This window comes from Colobus angolensis, unplaced genomic scaffold (genome assembly GCF_000951035.1).
Source record: "Colobus angolensis palliatus isolate OR3802 unplaced genomic scaffold, Cang.pa_1.0 Scaffold381, whole genome shotgun sequence".
NCBI lineage: Eukaryota > Metazoa > Chordata > Mammalia > Primates > Cercopithecidae > Colobus > Colobus angolensis.
Window position 1 is genome coordinate 951,653 of NW_012117166.1, and position 22,085 is coordinate 973,737.

The 22,085-nt window shown below is 37.9% G+C and overlaps 1 protein-coding gene across 1 annotated transcript in view; it reads left to right on the forward strand.

Moving 5' to 3' along the window:
* NLRP14 (NLR family, pyrin domain containing 14) overlaps positions 1–22,085 on the forward strand; it is a 51,167-nt gene that overhangs the window by 2,658 nt on the left and 26,424 nt on the right. Inside the window, exons 2-4 of the mRNA XM_011954350.1 lie at positions 14,768–15,077; positions 15,882–15,950; positions 18,537–20,133. Coding sequence (XP_011809740.1) covers positions 14,789–15,077; positions 15,882–15,950; positions 18,537–20,133 — 1,955 coding nt within the window. The 5' untranslated portion in view covers positions 14,768–14,788. The remainder of the gene's footprint in view (positions 1–14,767; positions 15,078–15,881; positions 15,951–18,536; positions 20,134–22,085) is intronic.

A 22,085-nucleotide genomic window follows, 5' to 3' on the forward strand; every position in this document is an offset into this window, starting at 1 on the left:
AAAGTACAGAGAAGAAAAGAACATAAATTGTATTATAAAATTTTTATTTTACATGTAAATCTATTTTTACATATAAAATATAAATATATGAACATTTATATATAAACTATTTACATGAATATATTTTATTTATATTTATGTATAAAAATCTCCAAGCTAAAGTACAGAGAAGAAAAGAACATAAATTGTATTAGGCCATTCTTGCATTGTATAAATAAATAACTTGAGACTAGATAATTTATAAAGAAAACAGGTTGAATTAGCTCACAGTTCTGCAAGTTTTACAGGTAGCATGGTGCTTGCATCTGCTTGGCTTTTGGGGAGGCTTCAAGAAGCTTACAATCATGATGGAAGGTGAAGGTGCTGTGGGCATGTCTCACATGATGGGAGAAGGAGCAAGAGAGAGAGTAGGGAGAGAGGTTCTACACACTTAAGCAGATATCATGAGAACTCACTATCACAAGGACATTACCAAGCCATGAGGGACCCACCCCCATGACCCAGATACCACCTACCAGGCCTCACCTCCAATGTTAGGGATTACATTTCAACAGGAGATTTCGGTGGTAACAAATATCCATACTATATCACAGGGAACACAATGAAAATATCTAACATACACAAAGTCTCAGAAAAGATAAAGTGAGCAAAGATCAATATGTGAAGAAATTATGATTTATAATTTTCCAAGCCTGATGAAAAATTCTAATTCACAGTGTATGATTTCATTGTAAGTCTCAAATGGTATATTGAAATCCTACAAATATTTCCAGGGATCCCTGGAGCCATGGTATTGATCCTTGACCAAACCAGAATAGAATATACTACATAGGAATTAATGCAGTTTTGTGCTAATGTAGTTTTCCAAAAAATACCAAGAGGGAAATCTGTAACAGCTTGCCAATATTGTTTATAGAAAATGTATTGATGAATGTTTTGCATCTGGTTTCTGTTATGCTATCTTGGTTTCTGCTATTGAACCTGGTCCCATAGCCTGGTTTCAGCTACATGACAGTTGTAGTATAAAAGACCCCTACTTGAATGAGCTGTGGCTTCCCTGAAATCAAAATATCTTAGTGGTTCACTTGCTGGCCATAAAGCACAACCTTGTGACTGAGAGAGGTCTCTGGAATCTGTGTGGGTATTGTGGACCTCCTTTCTTACCCCTGCTGCTTTGTATCCATATCTGTCACAAATCTTTCATGAATGTGTGTCTATGTGCATGCATGCAGGTCTATGTTACACTGTATTTTTATAAATATCTCTAATAACCTTAGAACATTTGTACATTTGAATGAGAAAAATATGTAAGTAAAATGTGAAAAAAGTCTAATTTTTTCTAATCAAGCACGTTAGCAACTGAGTTGGAGGAGGAAAAATTGTCACTTTTTGAGCCAAAATGTATCCTTTATGATTTGGTTAAAGAAATACCTGAAAGCATAGAAGAGGGAAAAGATAGAGATGGAAATCATGAAAAAAGATCATAGGCTTAAATAGTAGATCTATAAGACCTAATATGCAGACACAAAAGTTTAGAAAGAAAGAGAGAGAACGAAAAGAAAGAAAGAAAAGAAAGAAAAGAAAGAAAGAAAGAAAGAAAGAAAGAGAGAGAGAAAGAGGGAGGAAGAAAGAGAAAGAGGAAAGGAGAAGAAAAAGAAAAAGAAGGGAAAGGAAAGAGAAAGAAAAAGGAAAGAGGAGTTTATAAAAGTGAAGAAACAAATGACTAACAGAATAATAGAAAATGCCTTTGTGTTGAAAATTTTTGAGAAGGCATGAATGTAGACCAAATAACTCACTACATTTCAGTCTGGATTAGTGAATAAAGACCCACTAGACATAAAAAGGTATAATTTCTATACTGTAAGGATAAAGAGAAAAGCTTTTAGGTTAAAAAGATAAGTTATCTAAAAATAAAAATGACATTGGATGTCTCTTTTGTAATGTTGGAAGCTAAAAAAATGTTCAATAGCAGTATAGACTAGTAGGCTAAAGGGGCTTCAATACATCAGCCAAAATATCATCTCTCCCTAATGTAGTGAAAGAAAGGTTTAAGGATTTTCAAGAATTCAGAGCCTGTATCACTCAGATGTCCCCTGAGTTAACAATTCAAGAAAGTACTCCAAACAAATAACAAACTCAAAACAGAAATACCCCACAAAAAATTACAGACAAGGAAACAGAGAAAGCCATGATATAAAATAAATAATAAACCAAAAGTTGCATGTATGAAGAATGAAATATATTATTAGTCATTGTACTAAATGTGAATGGACTGAGTTTTTCAATAGAAAGAAACTCTCAGAGTCACTCAAGTAAAAAAATCCAACCATATGCTGTTTTCAAGAAACATCTGTGAAGTGAGTAAAAAAAGCTACCAGGCAAATGAGCAAAAATTTCAAATAATCGAAAGTTAATTTAAGAACTAAATAAAGAGATTGACCTTATATTTTGATAAAAGGTACAATTTATGAAGAAGTATAATGCCATCAAACCCGCTAAATACATAGAGCAAAAATGCATAAATTTGAGTACTTGATTTAAAAAATACAGTTCTATGGGGAAATTCAATATATGTGTTTTAGAATTAGAACTAGGATACAATAAAATAAAGCCATGCACAGTTTGAATAGTGTAATTAATAATCTGAATTTCAAAGGTATATATAGAAACCTTATAACCCTAGAATTGATAGTATATTTTGTGTCCATGGAACATTTTCAAAACTGATTATGAGTTTTGCCATCTTCATCCTCAACTGTTGAATGTGTTTTTAATTGCTCTGAGAATATAAGCAAAGAGAACTTCCATACCCTTGCCCATCCACACAATGCATCACACACCTACCTGCATCAGTGCCCCTTTTCAGCTAGAAGCCTGTTCATGTAGTCACTGGTTTCCATCCATTCTTGCTCACGTGACCTAACTCCAGTAATTCCCCTCCCTTGCAATGTCAATTTTTCCCTCTATAATATATCCTTCCCATGATCAAGTATGCTGTCATTTCTCCAAAACAAAACAATAAAATTTTCTATGGCCCTGTTTTAGTTAGTGTGGGCTGTTATAACAAAATACCATAAACTAGATGGTTGACAACAACAGAAACTTATTGCTCACAGTTCTGGGGGTTGGAAGTCCAAGATCAAGGCACTAACAGATTCAGTTTAGTGAGGGCCTACTTCCCGGTTCATTTATGGCTGTCTTCTTGTGGAGACCTCACATGGCAGAAGGGACCAGGGAGCTTTCTGGAACCTCTTTCATAAGGGCACCAGTTCCATTCATGAAGGCTCTGCCCTCACAACCCAATCATGTCCCAAAGTCTCCACCTCCTAATACCATCAGATTGAGGATTAGGTTTCAGCGTATGAATTTGGGAGGACACATTTAGTCTATAGCAGGCCCACTTCTCCCTCAGCTACTGTATCATTTTTGTCCTTCCTTTTGAGCCAAACATCTTAGAAAGTAGTCTATTGTCTTCCATTTTTTCTCTTTCCAGTCTTTTTTGGCCTTACTTCAATTAGGGTTTCACCCTACCGTCTCACTGAAACTGCTCTTTTCAATATCACTGATGGTCTCAATGTTGCTAAATTCAATGGTTAGTTTTCAGTCTCATCTCGTTCTATCAGCAGAATTTGGCACAATTGATTTCAAGCATTTGGTACAGTTAATCTCTCTACCTTGAAACATTTTCTTCACTTGGAGTTTTAGATAGCATACTCTTCAGGTTTTCCTCTCCAGATGTTCTTTTCCATGCTTTTTTGAAAACAATTTTATTGCCGCCTCCCAGGTCCGCTCCCTCTCTGTGACTTCTAAACAGTAGAGTGATTCCTCAGGGATCAGTCTTTGAATGTTCTATTCTCACTCCCTGAATGATCTTCCATGGCTTTAAATTCCACCTATAAGCTAGTGACTTATAGTTTGTATCTCCTCCTCAGACTTTGAATTCTAATTCCAAACTCCTTCCTTGTCAATTTGACTTCAATGTTTAATAGGCATCCCAAATTTACCAAAAATGTACTCCTGAAATGCCTCACAAACTTGCTTTTTTATTTTTTTACAATCTTCTCAATCTCTCTTCCAAATTCCCAAGTCAATATCTTAGATTTCCCTTTGACCCCTTTCTTTTCTCTTACCTCCCAATCTGTTCTGTCAGCCAATCTTTGCAGTTCTATCTTAAATACTCAGAATATGACTACTTTCACCACCACGACTGCTACCAGCTTCGCCCTAGCCATCATTTTCTCTCATCTGGATTATTATAATAGCTTCTTAATTGGTCTGCTTGCTTCTGTCATTGCTCTACTCCAGGATACTTCATATAGAACCAGGATGATTATCTTAAAACATAATAGTTATTAATCACTTTGCCCCAAACCCTCAGTTGGCTTCCTGGTTTACTCAGAGTGAAAGCCAAGGTATTACAGTGGCCTATAGGGCACTACATGATATCTCTCTTCTTACCTTTCTCATTTACCCCCTATTTTTCTGATTCGTATTCCACTATTTTGCTCCCTTATCCCATATTAGCCATTCTGGACTAATTGTTATTTCTTAAACTTGCCATTCTTGTTTTCACTTTACTCTCTTCTTTCATTAATGAGGTGCTGTTGATTGATTCATTCAGTGCTTTAAGTGCTGAGAATAAAAAACAGAATGAAATAAATAAAAATCTTTATCTTTTATGGATCCATTCTCTAGGTGGGGAGGTGTGGAGTAAGGAAAGATCAATAGCCAGTAAATGAATAAGTAAAATTATTTATTGGGTGAGAGTAAAAATACAAACAAAAGAGTAATTCAAATTTTGTTACTCATTGTATTTGTGTATATGACTGTTAATTTAATTATGCAGCATGAAGAAAAAATGTAAAAGGATACATACCAGAGAATTGATATGTTCAATGTGTATTGTTTATTGGGAGGGATTGATGTAAGTACAGACAGGAAAAAATTAGGGGCCTATAAGGCAATATCTCAAATTCTTAGTAAAAATGGAATACTACCACTTTTATTTTACCTTTATGCTTGTGATAGAGAAGCTAAGTGACACGTTCTTTCAATTTGACAAAGAAATACTACAAGCATTTTTACCTTTTTACAACACAGAGATGTCATTTAAAGTATATTAAGAGCAACGAATGAACAAGTACTACAGTCACTCATATTTGCAGACCTTTTAGATATTAAAGTTCACTTTCACAAGGCATTGCAATAATTTCAAAAGTCCAGATTTCTTATAAGATCCCTCTGAAGAAATAACACTTCCAAATATAAGTTTACATATAAACGCCTCCATCCTCTTTCACACATTTACCGCAGAAGATACAGTGTTCAATACAGAATCCTCTGTGCTCAGCAAACCTGTGGGCGCACGTCCTTCTGAAACAAAAATAGAACAAGATAATAACAGTATGAATATTTATACAGATATCCTTCATGGGACAACAAAAATGTTCTATTTCATGGTTTTCTGTGCATGTTAGAAACAATTTCAAAACCAAACCTTCTAGAATGTGTAGTTTCTCTTAAGATGTACATATTCGTGAATGTAATATTCAGCACATTAGCATATTATAGCAATTTAACGTAGTATGTTGGAACAAAACTAAAAAGAGTTTGCCTTTTCTCTCACCCTACACTTGGCTATCCTTTTGAGGTAGTGTTTATATGAATCTTTATAATCTAAACCTCTGATTTCTGGCTGTTATTGACGTTGTTGGACCCATCTTGCTAACTAGCATGCCTGAGTCCTTAGTATCAGTTGCCTAGAGTGCATATTTTCTTAATGCCAACGAATACTGGCTCCTCCTTTGTCAATAAAGCTTGAAGTTCTCCATGAAGAGTCCAGCTGGAGAAATGCTACCTTCAATAAGGATAAATCACCCAAATCTTGCTGCTATATGAATATGAAAACTTGTCCCAAATGGGTAATCCTTAGAAAAAGGAAGCCATCCAAACAGAGCATCCATTTACCCATGCCATCCAGAGGTTTCTCATCTGAGAGGCAATTCTCAATCCTGAAGCTCCTAGATCTATTAGCTTCTAAGACTGTCTTCAGGGGCCAAGGCCATGAATTCATCTTAGAACAGTTCTAGTCATGTGGGATTTGAATGAAATTGCACTATCCATAAATCAACACAGAGCCTTGGTGACTACTGTGATCAATTTGACTCAGATGTTCCTTAAATATGTCGAGTAGGCTCTTAACTGAGGGTCTCTGCACTTGCTATTTCTTCCTCCTGGAATGCTCCATCTCCCAGATATCTGCATTGCTCACACTTTCACGTTCTGCAGATATCACTGTAGTAGTGTCTTCCCTTCCTATTCAAAGAGAAATAGGACCCATCCCCCACTTCTCACCCCCAGCGCTGTATTCCTTGCCCCACTCTGATTTTCTCCACAGCTGTGATCACCACCTAGTATACTACAATTCATTATCTGCGCCCCTTCAACGGATGAGGGCTAGATGAGCAAGACTTTGGATATTTTATTCACTGCTAGACAGGGCCCAGAAAACTGACAGGCACAAATAAGATGCTCAATAATTGTACGGATATTAGATGGACGAATAAAGGGACACTGCTTATTGGGAGTCAGCCAGTCTGGGAAAGGTCCTTCAAAGCTAGGGTTCAATTCCCCGACTTCCTCTTCCCCACATCTGGAAGGCAAGGAGGAAGGACGTGCGTCCACAGGTTTGCTGAGAGCAGAGGATTCTATATTGAACGCTGAATCTTCTGCGGTAAATGCGGAAGAGCATAGAGGTGGAGAGTGGGAGCAGCGCTCCCTTGGCCCTCCAGCCAATGGGAAGAGAGATTCGCTAGGTCAGGCGGTGGGGTCCAACCACCCAGGCTGGTCCGCAGCCCTCTTAAAGGGTTTGCTCCTCTCGCAGGGGAGGAGGAAGATGAGGCATTAAGGGCCAGAGTGCGTTCCCCTTTGTCCTGGAACAACAAGTGCCTGTTGATACTTTCCTGTCCCTCTGAGGCCTGGCTTTCTGCGCTTTTACCCTTTGACACCGACGCCTGGTGAGACTGAGGTATGGAATGACTCTCCTCTTCTCTGGATGCGTACTTTGTCCATTCTAAAATGGGAAGTTGGGTTCTGTGTGAGTCCATCCAGCGCCCACATTCTGCGTGGAAAATGAAAGGAATATGGACTCAGGGCCCAAGAGGATGAGTTGCCAGGACATCCCAGGGTGGGACACTTTTGGGCATGGCGCCGGACACGACCAGAGTGGAAAAGCGACCTTGAGGGTGCGAGTCCACGGTCACCTGCAAGTAGCCTTTGGCTGGAGACCTAGTGTGGCCTGTATCCATTTGTCAAATTCCAAAGAGATAAAGAAATGAATGCCTGCCAACTGTACTGGAATTTGGCAGGCACTGCCTGCGGTGCCCGCTTCTAGAATCTCCTGGATTAAAACGATGTGAATAGTCCCACTTTCACTAGGCTTGATGAATACAGGCAAGTCCCTCGCCTCGCTACCCAGGAGCAGGTGTTCGTCCTTCAGTCTGAAGCTATTCCCGCCACCTGTGTTCTGCCGTCTTTCATTCACTCTGGGTCTCCTCCTAGCCCCTCTCCCTACTGAAAACGAAACAAACCGCCTAAAAACTGCTCTGCAGGTGCACCAGTTGCTCTCACTGGTGCTCCAGGTTATCAGTATCTGTCTCTCCACCTCTCCCTAGCAAAGTTCAAGAAATATTAGTAAGGTAGCACATGCTTGCTCCCTGCGTTGGTCATCCTCTAGCCTACAGTGCTTTAGTGCTTTAGCACCCCTACTCCCTCCACTCCAGCAGTGACCCAAAATTGCTCTCTCTATGCAAGTTAGCAATTATTGCTAACACGCAAATTCAAGTACAGATGCCAGGCATTGATTTATTTAACTCTTTGGAATTTGACAAATGGATATTGCCTTTTTACCTTTTTATTTCTCCACTTATTTAAGGAATGTATTCTGATGAAAGATAATTGTCACAAATTGTCCTAAACTCTGTTGTGTTTTGAGTTAGGACAATTTGTGACAATTATTTTAAGTACTTTTTTTTTATGTAGAGGTTTTTTTGCTTAGTTGTAATTTTCATATAACTGCCATCTGTTTTGCTGTATGATGAGGTCATTTTAATGACTAAAAAAATCAAGTGTGTGCTATATTTTTATACATTTATTATAATTGAATCCTTATTGACAATTATTTACTATTCTAAACAAACACTCTTTTTTTTTTTGGAGACGGAGTCTAGCTCTGTCGCCCAGGCTGGAGTGCAGTGGCGCGATCTCGGCTCACTGCAAGCTCCGCCTCCCGGGTTTACGCCATTCTCCTGCCTCAGCCTCCGGAGTAGCTGGGACTACAGGCGCCGCCATCTCGCCCGGCTAGTTTTTTGTATTTTTTAGTAGAGACGGGGTTTCACCGTGTTAGCCAGGATGGTCTCGATCTCCTGACCTCATGATCCGCCCGTCTCGGCCTCCCAAAGTGCTGGGATTACAGGCTTGAGCCACCGCGCCCGGCCTATTCTAAACAAACACTCTTATGCACAAAACTTTCTTTTCTGTATTTAGGATTTTTTTTTTCCCCAGTATCCACCAAAGAAGATACTGCTTGAAAACTCATGCATGTTTGTAAAATTCTCAGTAGACATGCAGACATGCAGTTTTTCAAGAGTGTAGCAATAACATATTAACTCCTTACTTTTATATGGTACTGTTTTTTAAAGCTTATTTTTGTCATTTTGAACTTTGAGAAGGGCTGTTTCCTGGTTTGCATTAGTTGTGCTAAATGCTTAAGTTTGAAAATTTTCTGAAATACTTGTTAGCCATTTGCTTTTTGCTTTTTTCCCCCTTCTATGAATAGGCTATTCACAATAAATTTGCCTTATTGCTGTTCTGATCTATTTGTATCATGTCATTTTAGGGATATGAACCTTTTTAAAACAATATTTTAATGTGAACTGTAATTCATAAAAGACTGCACTAAGTATAAGCAAGCACCTTAGTAAATGATTACCAAGTGATCATTCATGTAAACCATCAGCAGGTCAAGGAATAGTACATTAATTACCAGGACCTAAGGCCCCCTTCATCCCCCTCCACCTCATCTCCACAGGGGTATTAGGAAACCGACTTTTATGATAGCTACTTCATAATCTTGTTTGATTTGGCTTCTTTCACTAATTATGAGATTTATTCTAGCGGCATATAGCTGCAATAATAGATTTTCTTTGCTGTTTAGGATTTTGTTGTATGAATTTACCACAGTATATTGATTGGTTCTACTATAGATGAACTCTTGGGTCTTTTCAAGTGCTTAGGAATTACAAGCAGTGCTGTTGTAGTTATTGCATATCTCCTGCTATACCCACACACGTATTTCTATTGGATGTTTTCTAAGAACTTTAATTGCTATTTCATGGTGTATGTATATTTCCTGTTTTAAGGAATAACCATTTTAGAATAGTATTTATTAGAGTTACAGAAATTTCTTGTATACCTGTCACCCAATTTCCCCGATTTTTAATATCTCGCATTACAATGGTATATTTATCACAATGAAGACAATAAGGCAATTAAGTTGCACTTAATTTGAATTTCACTAATTTTTCCATATTGTTCTTTTTCTATTCTTGAATATTACATTTAGTCATTTTGTCTCTGTAGATTTCTCTGGTCTGTGAAACGTTCTCAGTCTTTCCTTGTTTTCTGATGACCTTGATAGTTCTGAGAAGTACTAGTCTGGTAATTTGTAGCTTGTCCCACACTTTAATTTTTTCTTATGGCTAGACTAGGATGCTGGGTTTGGGGAAGGAATATCACATGGTAACATGCCATCCACAGTGTCAATAGTACATACTATCACAGTGACTTATGGCTGATCATAGTAGTCTTGATCTTGGGAGAGTGTTTGTCAGGCTTCTCACTAAAAAGTTTCTCCACTCTCCCCACCTACTCCCATACTCCTCTCCTTGAGGAAATCAATAAGCACACTCAGTGCTCTGGAAGGTGGGGTGTAGTTGGGTTAAGAGCCACTTCCTGGAGGGGAGCATATCCTACATAAAGTATTTGGAAATCTTCTCTAAGAGAGATTTGTCTCTTTTCTCTCATATATTGGGACATTTATCTATATCTGTATGGACTCATGGATACTTGCTTTGTACTTTGGGCTATAATCCAATACTGTTGTTTATTTTGGCCATTGCGGACTCTTTCCGGTTGTATCTTCAGTCTCTTTGCATACCCCATTATTTTCCTTTCCTTATTTCTGGCACTATGAGATGCTATAAGCTCATGCGTATCTATTCTCTATCCTAGCCCTAGAATCAGCAGTTTCTCAGAGGATCCCTGATTCCTTTTACTGGCAAATGGTATGGGTTAGAAGCCAAAATTTGGGCCTGGGTGGACATCTCCAATTTTAGTAGTTAATACAAACAGTTTTAAAGTGGTTTTATTAGTTTACACTTCAGCTGCTTATTTACCATATTCCCTGTAAACATTTTGCTGTTTTTGGTTGGCCATTTGTGTTTGAATTTTAAGGACAAGAGGTTTTAATTTCAGCATAGTTAACAATATGTCTTCAAATATTCATTGTGGTTCTTGGTCAGTTCCCTTATTGTGTCCAAACTGGTAAGTCCCATCCTTCCTAAGTTGTGATGAATGTTCTTTGCTGTTTTATCCTCCCTGGTTTGAAGTATTAATGATGCTTTCCAGATATAATTATATCTGGGATGATTTAAGAGGATACTAATTAATTCTTGTCAAAATGGTTTACAAGTTGTCCTAATGAACGACACTGAATTCTTTCCTCCCAATTATGGTATCACTTCTATAATATATTGAAATCCAATGAGAATGTATTTTCTTGGCTGTCTACTCTTTTTCTTTGATTTAATTATTATGATATAATTAAATCATTTGTACATTTAGGCCAGGCACCATGGTTCATGCCTGTCACTGTAATCCCAGCACTTTGGGAGGCCTAGGTGGGCAGATCACTTGAGGTCAGGAGTTGGAGACCAGCGTGGCCAACATGGTGAAACCCTGTCTCTACTAAAAACTCAAAAATAAATAAATAAATAAATAAATACATAAATAAAATTTAGCCAGGCATGGTGGCAGGCACCTGAAGTCCAAGTTATTTGGGAGGCTGAGGCATGAGAATTGCTTGAACCCAGGAGGGAAGGCAGAGGTTGTAGTGAGCAGAGATCCACCACTACACTCCAGCCTGGGTGACAAAGCGAGACTCAATCTCCAAAAAAAAAGAAGTTGTACACTTAGCAGTAGTGATTAGACTCTTGAATTTTTTTCAACTGTGGGGCAGTTTGCTGCCCTGGGGTCATTTGTCAATATATGGAGACATTTCTTGTTTGTCACAACTGTAGAAGATCCAGGGTTCTAATTGGCATCGAATAGGTAGAAGCCATGAATGCTGCTCAACATCATATAACGCACATATAGTGTCCCCCAAGGAAGTATCCAGCCTAAAATTTCAGTATTACTGAGGTTGGGAAACTGCTATAGGAGATTTAGTTAGAGCGACTGAGAAAGGAAATCAATCCAGACTGTATGAAAATGGTGGAAACACCCGACTTCCTAGGTCAAATCTTACTTCCCTGAGACCTCCATATTTCTGCCCTCTCTAGGTGAGAATCCCTTGTCCCTTTGTGTTCTCCTAGAACTACTCTGACCCAAATGATAGTCATACTGTATTTAGAGGTCTTCCTCTTCCAGTCGTGTTCAGCACAGGGTCTGCTCTCACAGAGCATGGCCACACAGATTTTGTATAACTCTGAATTTCCAGTGCCTAGGAAACTGAAGTGAAATTAAAAGGCAATGCTCTGTAGTAGAAAGAGAGTGAGCTTTGTAGTATGATAGGCCATTTGTCAACTCTATGACCTGGGCAAGTTTCTTAATTTCTGAGACTCCGTATCTGTAAATGTGGATAAAATCAAACTTTCAGGTCTGTTTTAAAGTCTAGAGAAAATTTTTATAAAGAACCTATATACACTAGGTCCTCACAAATATAGTCATTAATATGAGCTAATTATTTTGAACAAATATGCTTTGTTATAGGCAAAAATTTACATCAATTTGCAAATTGAAATCCTTGTAGACCATGGGTTCCCATTTTAGTTCAGGGCATTTTTGAATGAATGAATGCCTTCCTATAAGAGAAACAGTGCCAAAAGGCCGGGCGCGGTGGCTCAAGCCTGTAATCCCAGCACTTTGGGAGGCCGAGACGGGCGGATCACGAGGTCAGGAGATCGAGACCATCCTGGCTAACACGGTGAAACCCCGTCTCTACTAAAAAATACAAAAAAAAAAACTAGCCGGGCGAGGTGGCGGGCGCCTGTAGTCCCAGCTACTTGGGAGGCTGAGGCAGGAGAATGGCGTAAACCCGGGAGGCGGAGCTTGCAGTGAGCTGAGATCCGGCCACTGCACTCCAGCCCGGGCGACAGAGCAAGACTCCGTCTCAAAAAAAAAAAAAAAAAAAGAGAAACAGTGCCAAACGTGTGTTCTTTTTCTAAAGAGGTAAAAAGACAAAACAAAACAAATTTCTTCAAGAACAGCATAAAACCTTTGGGAAGGAGACTACAGTATATTGTACTCTATTATAATTGTAGATATCATATAGTAGAAAGCTAATAGGATTCAGACTCGTATAGATCTCGGCTCAAAGGGACACCCAGAAAGGAGGAGGAAAATGAAAAAAGTGTGGGATTGCGACAGCAAAGAGGCAAGTAAATATCAAGATGTAAGGCTTTGTTAAAATAGTATTATTAACCTATGGCACCTTGTTAAAGTTAGGTGCATGCATTAGCTTTTTCAGTTCTTGCAGAGATAGGTACTCTTGCTACTCCTGCTTACAGATGGGAAAATTGAATCGCAAAATGCCCCTTGAATTTCGTAACAGGGAAGTTATTGGTATGAGTTATTTCAGTGGAATTGTGGTGGCAAAAGTTCTATCGCAGTGGACTGAGGAGGTATAATAGGTGATAGAGTATAGAAGACTGAAGGAGTTTGACTATGAAGATGAAAAGGATTTGGAGTAAAGGGAAAGTTTGTAAAAGACTAAGTTAAATTTGGGCACATTTAAGTACTAATAAGTAGGACTTAGTGGACAGGGAGAAGTTGAAGATCAAGAAGATAGATTTCTAATGGATTAAATCCCTTTGGGAACAATTGCTTATGAGATTTAGATAAGAGGTGGAGAAATAAGCTATAGAAAAGGGAAGAGAGCTCCCCTCATTTGTTATAGGAAAGACAAAGATAAAAATGAACCCACATGCAGTGATATCTGTAGATTTCTAGACAGGAAGTAGAAGATGTGTTCTGTGCCTTGCTTTCCCTCACCTACCATATTCTGTATGTCCTGGAGAAATTTCAGAGTTCTTTTTTGAAGTTTCCTCAAATCTTTTCCTTTTTGCTTTTTAAAAAATTACTATAGGACTTGTTTTTGTCATATTTATCTGTAATCTAGAATGTTTGTACCATGTAGTTAAACAAACAACTTTAAAACAGCTGATAGCTCACCAATTACTGGAGGATAAAATCCAGATTTACTATATAAGTTTGGAGATAATTCACCTTCTGTTTAAAAGAAAAACTCTCCCTTCTATCTACTTTTATTTCCCTCATCCATCTTTCTTTTCCAATCATATTAGCAAGAATCGGGGGAGACATTATGAAAGACTGGAAAAGGCAGGAATTTTAGTGAAAGATCTAAGTTGAGTTCCAGCTGCACCACTTACTAGCTCTGTCTCTTCAGGCAAATCACCAAAAGAGATTAAGAAAACTTGATGGTGCTTTGGAGAGTATGGATTAAGTGATTAACTGGAGCACCCGTGTTGAATAAGAAATTGAATAAGGCCCTTAAGATGGCTGATGAGGGGAAAACGCAGGGCTCAAAAGGATTTGATAGTGTTTGAAGAACTGTCACCGAGTAAGGGCATGAAACCACTCAATTAACTGGAAGATATTAATAGAAAATGGGTTATAGGAGTTTGCAATTTAAAAGTTTGAGTAGTCATTGATAAAGCCTGGGGTGAGAGCATCAGAGTGAACTGCTGGAGAGCAGTAAGGTCATGGGAGTTGATGTCAAAGACATGAGATGAGGATGTTTTGGATGAGCTTTAACACTGCACTCACCCAGAATAGCTGTGGTGTTGGGGAAAGTATACTAAAGGAGCTTGTGTGCTAGGAAAGACTATTAATAATTATGTATGGATTTATGACCAGAGATGATATGACAAGAAGAGGTAGATGGTAGCATATTCTATTGCATGTGTTTGATGAATAATAATGTGTTGGCAGGGGTGCAATAACAATGTTTTATGGACTGAGATGTATATTAGATGTTGGTGGGGGATAGAAGGGATGAGGACGGACAGTTAGCAATATTTAGGAGGAGCCAGTTCTGTGCCAAGTGATATATGAACCCTGCCTTATTTGATCCACACTAAAATTAGAGGTTGGCTCTGTTATCTCCACTTAGTAGAAGAGTAAATTGAGGTTCAAAGAGAAGAATTACCTTTATTTATATCGCTCATAAGTGGTAGGACTGGGAATAAATCCTAAGAAGATGGAATAAATATACAGTATAGTGGTCTATATTAGAGGAATGCTTTGTGAAAGAAGATATATTACAGAGGACACTAGGTCAGTACCAAGCCTAATACAGTGGGCTTCTGCAAATGTTTGTTAAATTAATCTATATGAGTATTTCATTTTCAAATCTTTTTCATGTGTCCCATTTATTCCATGTGCTTTTGGTTATTTTTTTCCCCCACAGAGGCCTGAATATTTGGACAAGATGGCAGATTCATCATCATCTTCCTTCTTTCCTGATTTTGGACTGCTATTGTATTTGGAGGAGCTAAACAAAGAGGAATTAAATACATTCAAGTTATTCCTAAAGGAGACCATGGAACCTGAGCATGGCCTGATACCCTGGAATGAAGTGAAGAAGGCCAGGCGGGATGACCTGGCCAATTTGATGAAGAAATATTATCCAGGAGAGAAAGCCTGGAGTGTAACTCTCAAAATCTTTGGCAAGATGAACCTGAAGGATCTGTGTCAGAGAGCAAAAGAAGAGATCAACTGTGAGTGATGCTAGGGGCAGATCTGGGGCTAGGCAGGAAGGAAGTGTTTCCTGGAGTCCAATGGAATGTTTCTGTAAGAGGGATTTAGGGATTAAACCATGATGGGGGACATAAGCTCCATGGTGGTCTTGTGTATGGGGAGCTTGTTGGATTATTTGAGGAAGGAAAGGCAGATGGGTTTTGAGTACTGTTACTCAGCCTAGCTCCTTAATTGGGGGCAATTCATCCATCTTGTACCAGTTGAAATGATCAAAGGAATTGAGTGATAGGAATTGTCCCATAAAGTGCCTTCACCTAAACTACAAGTTATAAGTTAGGCAACATTTTGAGAAATCAAATATGATTTAATGTATTTGCTGAAATATGAGGAATGGGCTGAAAATTATTATTGGACATAATCCAAGCCAGCATTTATAGTCATTCTCAGGTATGAAATATTATAGACATCTAGAATTCCTTACTCATATACAAGGCTTTATATATATATATATATATGTGTGTGTGTGTGTGTATGTGTATATATATATCTCTCTCAGGAAACTGAGGCTTACACTACACTATTTGCCCTGGAGCTACAGGGTGGGGGCCATGGCAAGAGGTCTCCTACTTCAGTGTTGTCTGTATCACATTGCTTCTTCTCTCAGCTAAGCTTATGGAGTCTGAGGCTCTGGCAGCTTTAGTTTTCTTAAACTCAGATAGTCATAGAATTGGACCACTGATGAGAATGTTGGCCTTTGTTCTAGCCATCGTGAAAACTCACTTTGTTTTCATTAAATATCACGATCCTATTGGAACCTGTTGCAGGGTCAGCCCAGAGTATAGGACCAGATGATGCCAAAGTTGGAGAGACACAAGACCAGGAGGCAGTGCTGGGTGAGTAGTTAGACCTTTCATCAGATTTGGGAGGCATTCAAAGTTTTGATACAGGATGGGGATTTATCTCCCAGAGGACTTTTGTTCAAATCTTGTTAACTTCTTCTAATACCCCACCTGTTCCCTGAATGTCCCCCAGAAAGAATTAGCAAAACACTCTCTGGCCAAAGCCAGAATCAGGGCCTTGGTAATTCAGGTCCTCAAGAGAACAGTGTTTAGAATGCCTGCTAAAAGAAGGGCTGATGCACGAAGGTATATTAATGTTTATATTTTATGTACTAAAAGTCACTGAGTTGGCAGGAAACTTTTCATTTATCACACCTACTTTCTTTAAAGATGGTACTGTAATTAAATTCTAGGAGTGGTGACCAACTGGTTCATATAAAAACTCATGTCTAGAACTGAGTCTTCTCAGTCATAGTTAACACAGGGGTCCCCAGCTCCTAGGCCACAGACCTCTACTGGTCGGCGGCCCCTCAGGAACCAGGTCACATAGCAGGAGGTGAATGGTAGGTCAAGCGAGCCTTACCACCTGAGCTCTGCCTCCTGTCAAATCAGCAGCTGCATTAGAGTCTCATAGGAGCACAAACCCTATTGTAAATTGTGCATTCAAGGGATTTAGGTTGTATGCTCCTTATGAGAATCTAATGATAAATGTAATGCAATTGAATCATCCTGATTCACCCCTGCCCCCTACATCCATGGAAAAATTGTCTTCCATGAAACTGGCCCCTGGTGCCCAAAAGGTTGGGGATTTCAGACCACTGGCTTATTAACACCATTTCCCTACTTGGTTTTGAATTCTACACAATTTAATTCCAATTTATATAAATGGAATTACAGTAGAAAGAAAATTATATCAAGTGAGAAACCTTTATTCTTAACCCAGCCACATTCTAACAAGCCACATTATTTCATTCAAGAAATAATTGAAAACTTCATCCCAAGCACTAAAATATAAAAATTGCTTGTTATATTAAATGAACTTGAATATAACTTCCCACTGTGACTTTCATTTCTGATTCAATATAAAGAAGTTTATCTTTGTGGTATGAGAAAAGAACTCATGGGCTAATAATTTTTTTTTTATTATTTCAAACCTAATGGCTGTTTCCCTCTTATGTGCAGATAATTGCACACAGATAGCTAATAAATGTCTTCAAATTATTATTTGGAAATTGTGATAAAAGTAAACTATTCATTATAGGAACTTTGGAAAATACTGTAAGTACAAAATAGAAAATAAGAAGTACAGCAATGATTTACTGATTATTTTCTCTGTGAGTGTACCAACATGCTGTTTGAATTACTATAGTTTCATGGTAGGTTTTAGTTTTGGGTAAAGAGTGTTTTTCTTCTCTCTGCCTGGCCAATCATTAGTTTTGCTTTTTGGAATTTTTAAATTATCATTTGTTTATGTTTTATCTTTGTTTTTAAACTTCACATAAGCAAAATGAGCTATTTTTTAAAAAAAGATTCAAATGCTTTAAAAGTACATAAAGTGAGTTTCTCTTTCCCACTCCCCATCCCCAGTCTTACTATTCAGAAATAACCAGTATTAATATATTGGTGTATATGGTATAGGTTTTCAGATACATAAAGTTTGTTCATTTTATTTCCAGGAGAGGATCATATTGTACACAATTCCTAGAAACTTCATATCTTTTCTTGTTATTATTTGGGGGGATATTAGTACCTATAATTATACCTTATTCAAAAGTTGTAAAGTACTCAATTATATGATTGTATTCTCTCATTTTTTATTGCACAAATGTATTTGAGACTTCTTATGTGCAAGGAGATGTGTTAGACACTGAACATGCAATGATGAAGCCGCCAGCCAAGTGCATCATTTATTTAAACAATAAAGTAATTATAGCTACTAACATGTACTGTGAATGAAAAATATACTGTTTTGAGAATATATAAAAAGGGGAAGTACTCTAGTGATGAGGTTCGGAGATGTCTTCCCCGAGATCATATATTTTTAATAGAGATCTGAAAGAGAGATAAGACTGAAACAGGTAAAGATTAATTATATTTTCATTCTATTTCACTTAGGATGTTTTTCTTTTTTTCAAAATATTATTTGAGCCATGATTCAATGTTTATTTCTATTAACTTTTTACTTGTACAAAGAAAATTATTTTGATCTGTAGATTCAGATCTGTCTTGTGGTCTTTCCTATTATTGCTAATGGTTGCCTCTGCTCTTTTTTTTATCTGGATGACACTTCTGTTCTCCACGTCTGTCATCTTTTTTCTCTGTAGAAGGAAAAGTACAAAGAAGAAAAACATATTTCTAAAGTATATCCGGTTTTATTTCCCATCACAAATTAATTTTTCTGCATCAATTCTGGTTTTTATTACAGTATCTAATACAGGTTTTAAATCTATAGGAAAATTTTTATTTGATTTATATTATTTTTAAAAAATCAAAACCACCTCTGATTTCAGCCTACATTCTTTCTTGTTCCTAACTGCAAGTTCGGTATTCTTGACATTACATTTCATAGAATTTGTTTTGATTATGTGTTTTTTTTGTTTTTGTTTTTGTTTTGTTTTTACCTTTGCCATTCTGACTTAGGTGATGGAACAGAATACAGAATTAGAATAAAGGAAAAATTTTGCATCACTTGGGACAAGAAGTCTTTGGCTGGAAAGCCTGAAGATTTCCATCATGGAATTGCGGAGAAAGATAGAAAACTGTTGGAATACTTGTTTGATGTAGATGTCAAAACTGGTGAACAGCCACAGACCGTGGTGCTTCAGGGAGCTGCTGGAGTTGGGAAAACAACCTTGGTGAGAAAGGCAATGTTAGATTGGGCAGAGGGCAATCTCTACCAGCAGAGGTTTATGTATGTTTTTTATCTCAGTGGGAGAGAAATTAACCAGCTGAAAGAGAGAAGCTTTGCTCAATTGATATCAAAGGACTGGCCCACCACAGAAGGCCCCATTGAAGGGATCATATCCCAGCCAAATAGCCTCCTGTTTATTATTGACAGTTTTGATGAACTGAACTTTGCCTTTGAAGAACCTGAGTTTGCACTGTGCGAAGACTGGACCCAAGAACACCCAGTGTCCTTCCTCATGAGTAGTTTGTTAAGGAAAGTGATGCTCCCTGAGGCATCCTTATTGGTGACAACAAGACTCACAACTTCTAAGAGACTAAAGCAGTTGTTGAAGAATCACCGTTGTGTAGAGCTACCAGGAATGTCTGAGGGTGCAAGAGAGGAGTATATTTACCAGTTTTTTGAAGATAAGAGGTGGGCCATGAAAGCATTTAGTTCACTAAAAAGCAATGAGATGCTGTTTAGCATGTGCCAAGTCCCCCTAGTGTGCTGGGCCACTTGTACTTGTCTGAAGCAGCAAATGGAGAAGGGTGGTGATGTCACATTGACCTGCCAAACAACCACGGCTCTGTTTACCTCCTATATTTCTAGCTTGTTCACACCAGTAGATGGATGCTCTCCTAGATTACCCAACCAAGTCCAGCTGAGAAGGCTGTGCCATGTCGCTGCCAAAGGAATATGGACTATGACTTACGTGTTTTACAGAGAAAATCTCAGAAGGTTTGGGTTAACTAAATCTGATGTCTCAAGTTTTCTGGGCAGCAATATTATTCAAAAGGACACAGAGTATGAAAACTGCTATGTGTTCACCCACCTTCATGTTCAGGAGTTTTTTGCAGCTATGTTCTATATGTTGAAAGGCAATTGGGAAGCTGGGAACCCTTCCTGCCAGCCTTTTGAAGACTTGAAGTCATTACTTCAAAGCACAAGTTATAAAGACCCCCAACTGAGACAGATGAAGTGCTTTTTGTTTGGCCTTTTGAATGAAGATCGAGTAAAACAACTGGAGAGGACTTTTAACTGTAAAATGTCACTGAAGATAAAATCAAAGTTACTTCAGTGTATGGAAGTATTAGGAAACAGTGACTATTCTCCATCACAGCTGGGGTTTCTGGAGTTGTTTCACTATCTGTATGAGACTCAAGATAAAGCATTTATAAGCCAGGCAATGAGATATTTCCCAAAGGTTGCCATTAATATTTGTGAGAAAATACATTTGCTTGTGTCTTCCTTCTGCCTTAAGCACTGCCGGTGTTTGCGGACCATCAGGCTGTCTGTAACTACGGTATTTGAGAAGAAGACATTGAAAACAAGCCTCCCAACTAACACTTGGTAAGTGTATTAGGGCCATTCCCTGGAAGTGCCCTGTAAGGCAGAGAAGAAGTAGATTTTGTCAGAGGGAGGAGTTATTTAGCTGAGGTCCCAGAGCTGAGATAACCCTTCAGAGTTGTCCCATCTTGAGGCAGGGAGGCTAAGCATTTAAACCCCTTATTGACCAATCATGGCTACTGGTGAGGAGTGGGCAAAAACTTTCCTGAGATGGCTTTTTTGGCCTGAAGGCAATACCAGGAGAGGGACTGGGCTGAGGACTCTCAATTGTTGACAATCCCTACAACTCAGGGGAAATGAGCACTTCAGTCTTCAAGGAGGAGTGTGGCATGGCACAAACTTGCATCCCTGATAATACGTATGTTTAATTTCTAAAGATAATGTCATCCAGAATAATAAGGGACCAGAAATTTCCTTCTGAACCTGGTAAACACAGGTTATTTCTCTGTATTACATTCCTCTGCACTCTACTGACCTAGCTTACTTTCCCCATTGCCCAGACAATTTTGGCCTTTGTTTTGTAGTTTGTGAAAGGTCTCAGCCCTTTAATGCCTATCTGAAGACATTGGAGGTTAGTAAGAAAGAGCAGGTGCTAAATAAACATTTTTGAAAAAAGAAATGAACCTTAAGTGTTTTATGTATATTCTACTCTACCTCCTTTCTCAAGTTGCCTTTCCTGTCTAAATCTGAGGAAAGAATTGAACTATGGAATTCATTCCCAGATGTATATAAAGTTAATTGAGGACTTCCCATGTGCTATATAGTTGTATAGTGAATTGGATATTTAACATAATATCCAATTTAATGTTGTTGGCAACCATCTCTATGTATTTTTAAGATTATAAAACTCAGAGACATATACCTAGAAAATTTCTTGATTCGAGCACACATCAAATAATAATTAAGTTGCTGAGTGCTTGTCACATAACCTGACAGTCTTCTAAGTCCTTGATCTCATTTAGTCTTCTGATAGTCCTATTAGGTAGGTGCTATTATTTCCATTTTACTTAGGACAAAATTGTGGTACCAAGAAGGCATATAACTTGACTGAATTCACACATCTGATTGTAATTTCTTGGTTTGCTAACTTTATCCAAGCTGTTTCAGTACCATTATATACAATTCAGAAGCACTCCTTTCTTATTAGAGCATACATTTCATTTATTTGCAAACTGTGGGAGTAGAAATTGTGGGCCCTGATGTTATGACCTTTACCTACCTTGGAAAATTGTGAGTAATCTTCAGTCAATTTTCTTAATTCTGACTTCAGAGTTCTGTTTAAAGAATATGTGATTTAACAGGGCATTAAAATGTCTTTTATGCCTAATAGTAAATGTTAGAACAGTATTCTGGCCACTAGATTGCCAGTTCTCCTGCTAGCTTTCCTTACCTATGTTGTAGAGTTATCCAGTACTAGAGTTGGCATTGTTGCTAAAATAAGGAGCCAGAGAACCCAAAGTTTTGAAAGAAAAACTGTAGGTGACCTCAGTCTCTTCTATAATATAACTACATTGTAAGCTTTATGAGAGCAGGAGCTCTGTTTGGTTCACCATTTTATCTAGTGTTCACACAGAGGAAACACTTGAATGCTTGAATGAATAATTTATTATCTTGTTTTTATAAATTTAAGACCTCAAGTGATATAGAACATCACTATGAATTGTCATTCATTCCAATTTAAGATATGGGAATGAATATTTATTGAGTAGCTATTATATATAAGGCAACATACTAGACTTTTATATATTTTAATATATATTATATTTAATATATACACATATATGTATATAACAGTTACTGATTACTAGGAACACTTATAGCATGAGACATTTGCTAAGCATTTTCTATATATTGCCTTACTGAATCTTCATAGTAATCCTAAAAAATAGATACTGTTATCTTCATTTATCAAGATGATGAAGCTGAGGCTCACATGGGTTAGTAAATTTTCCAGA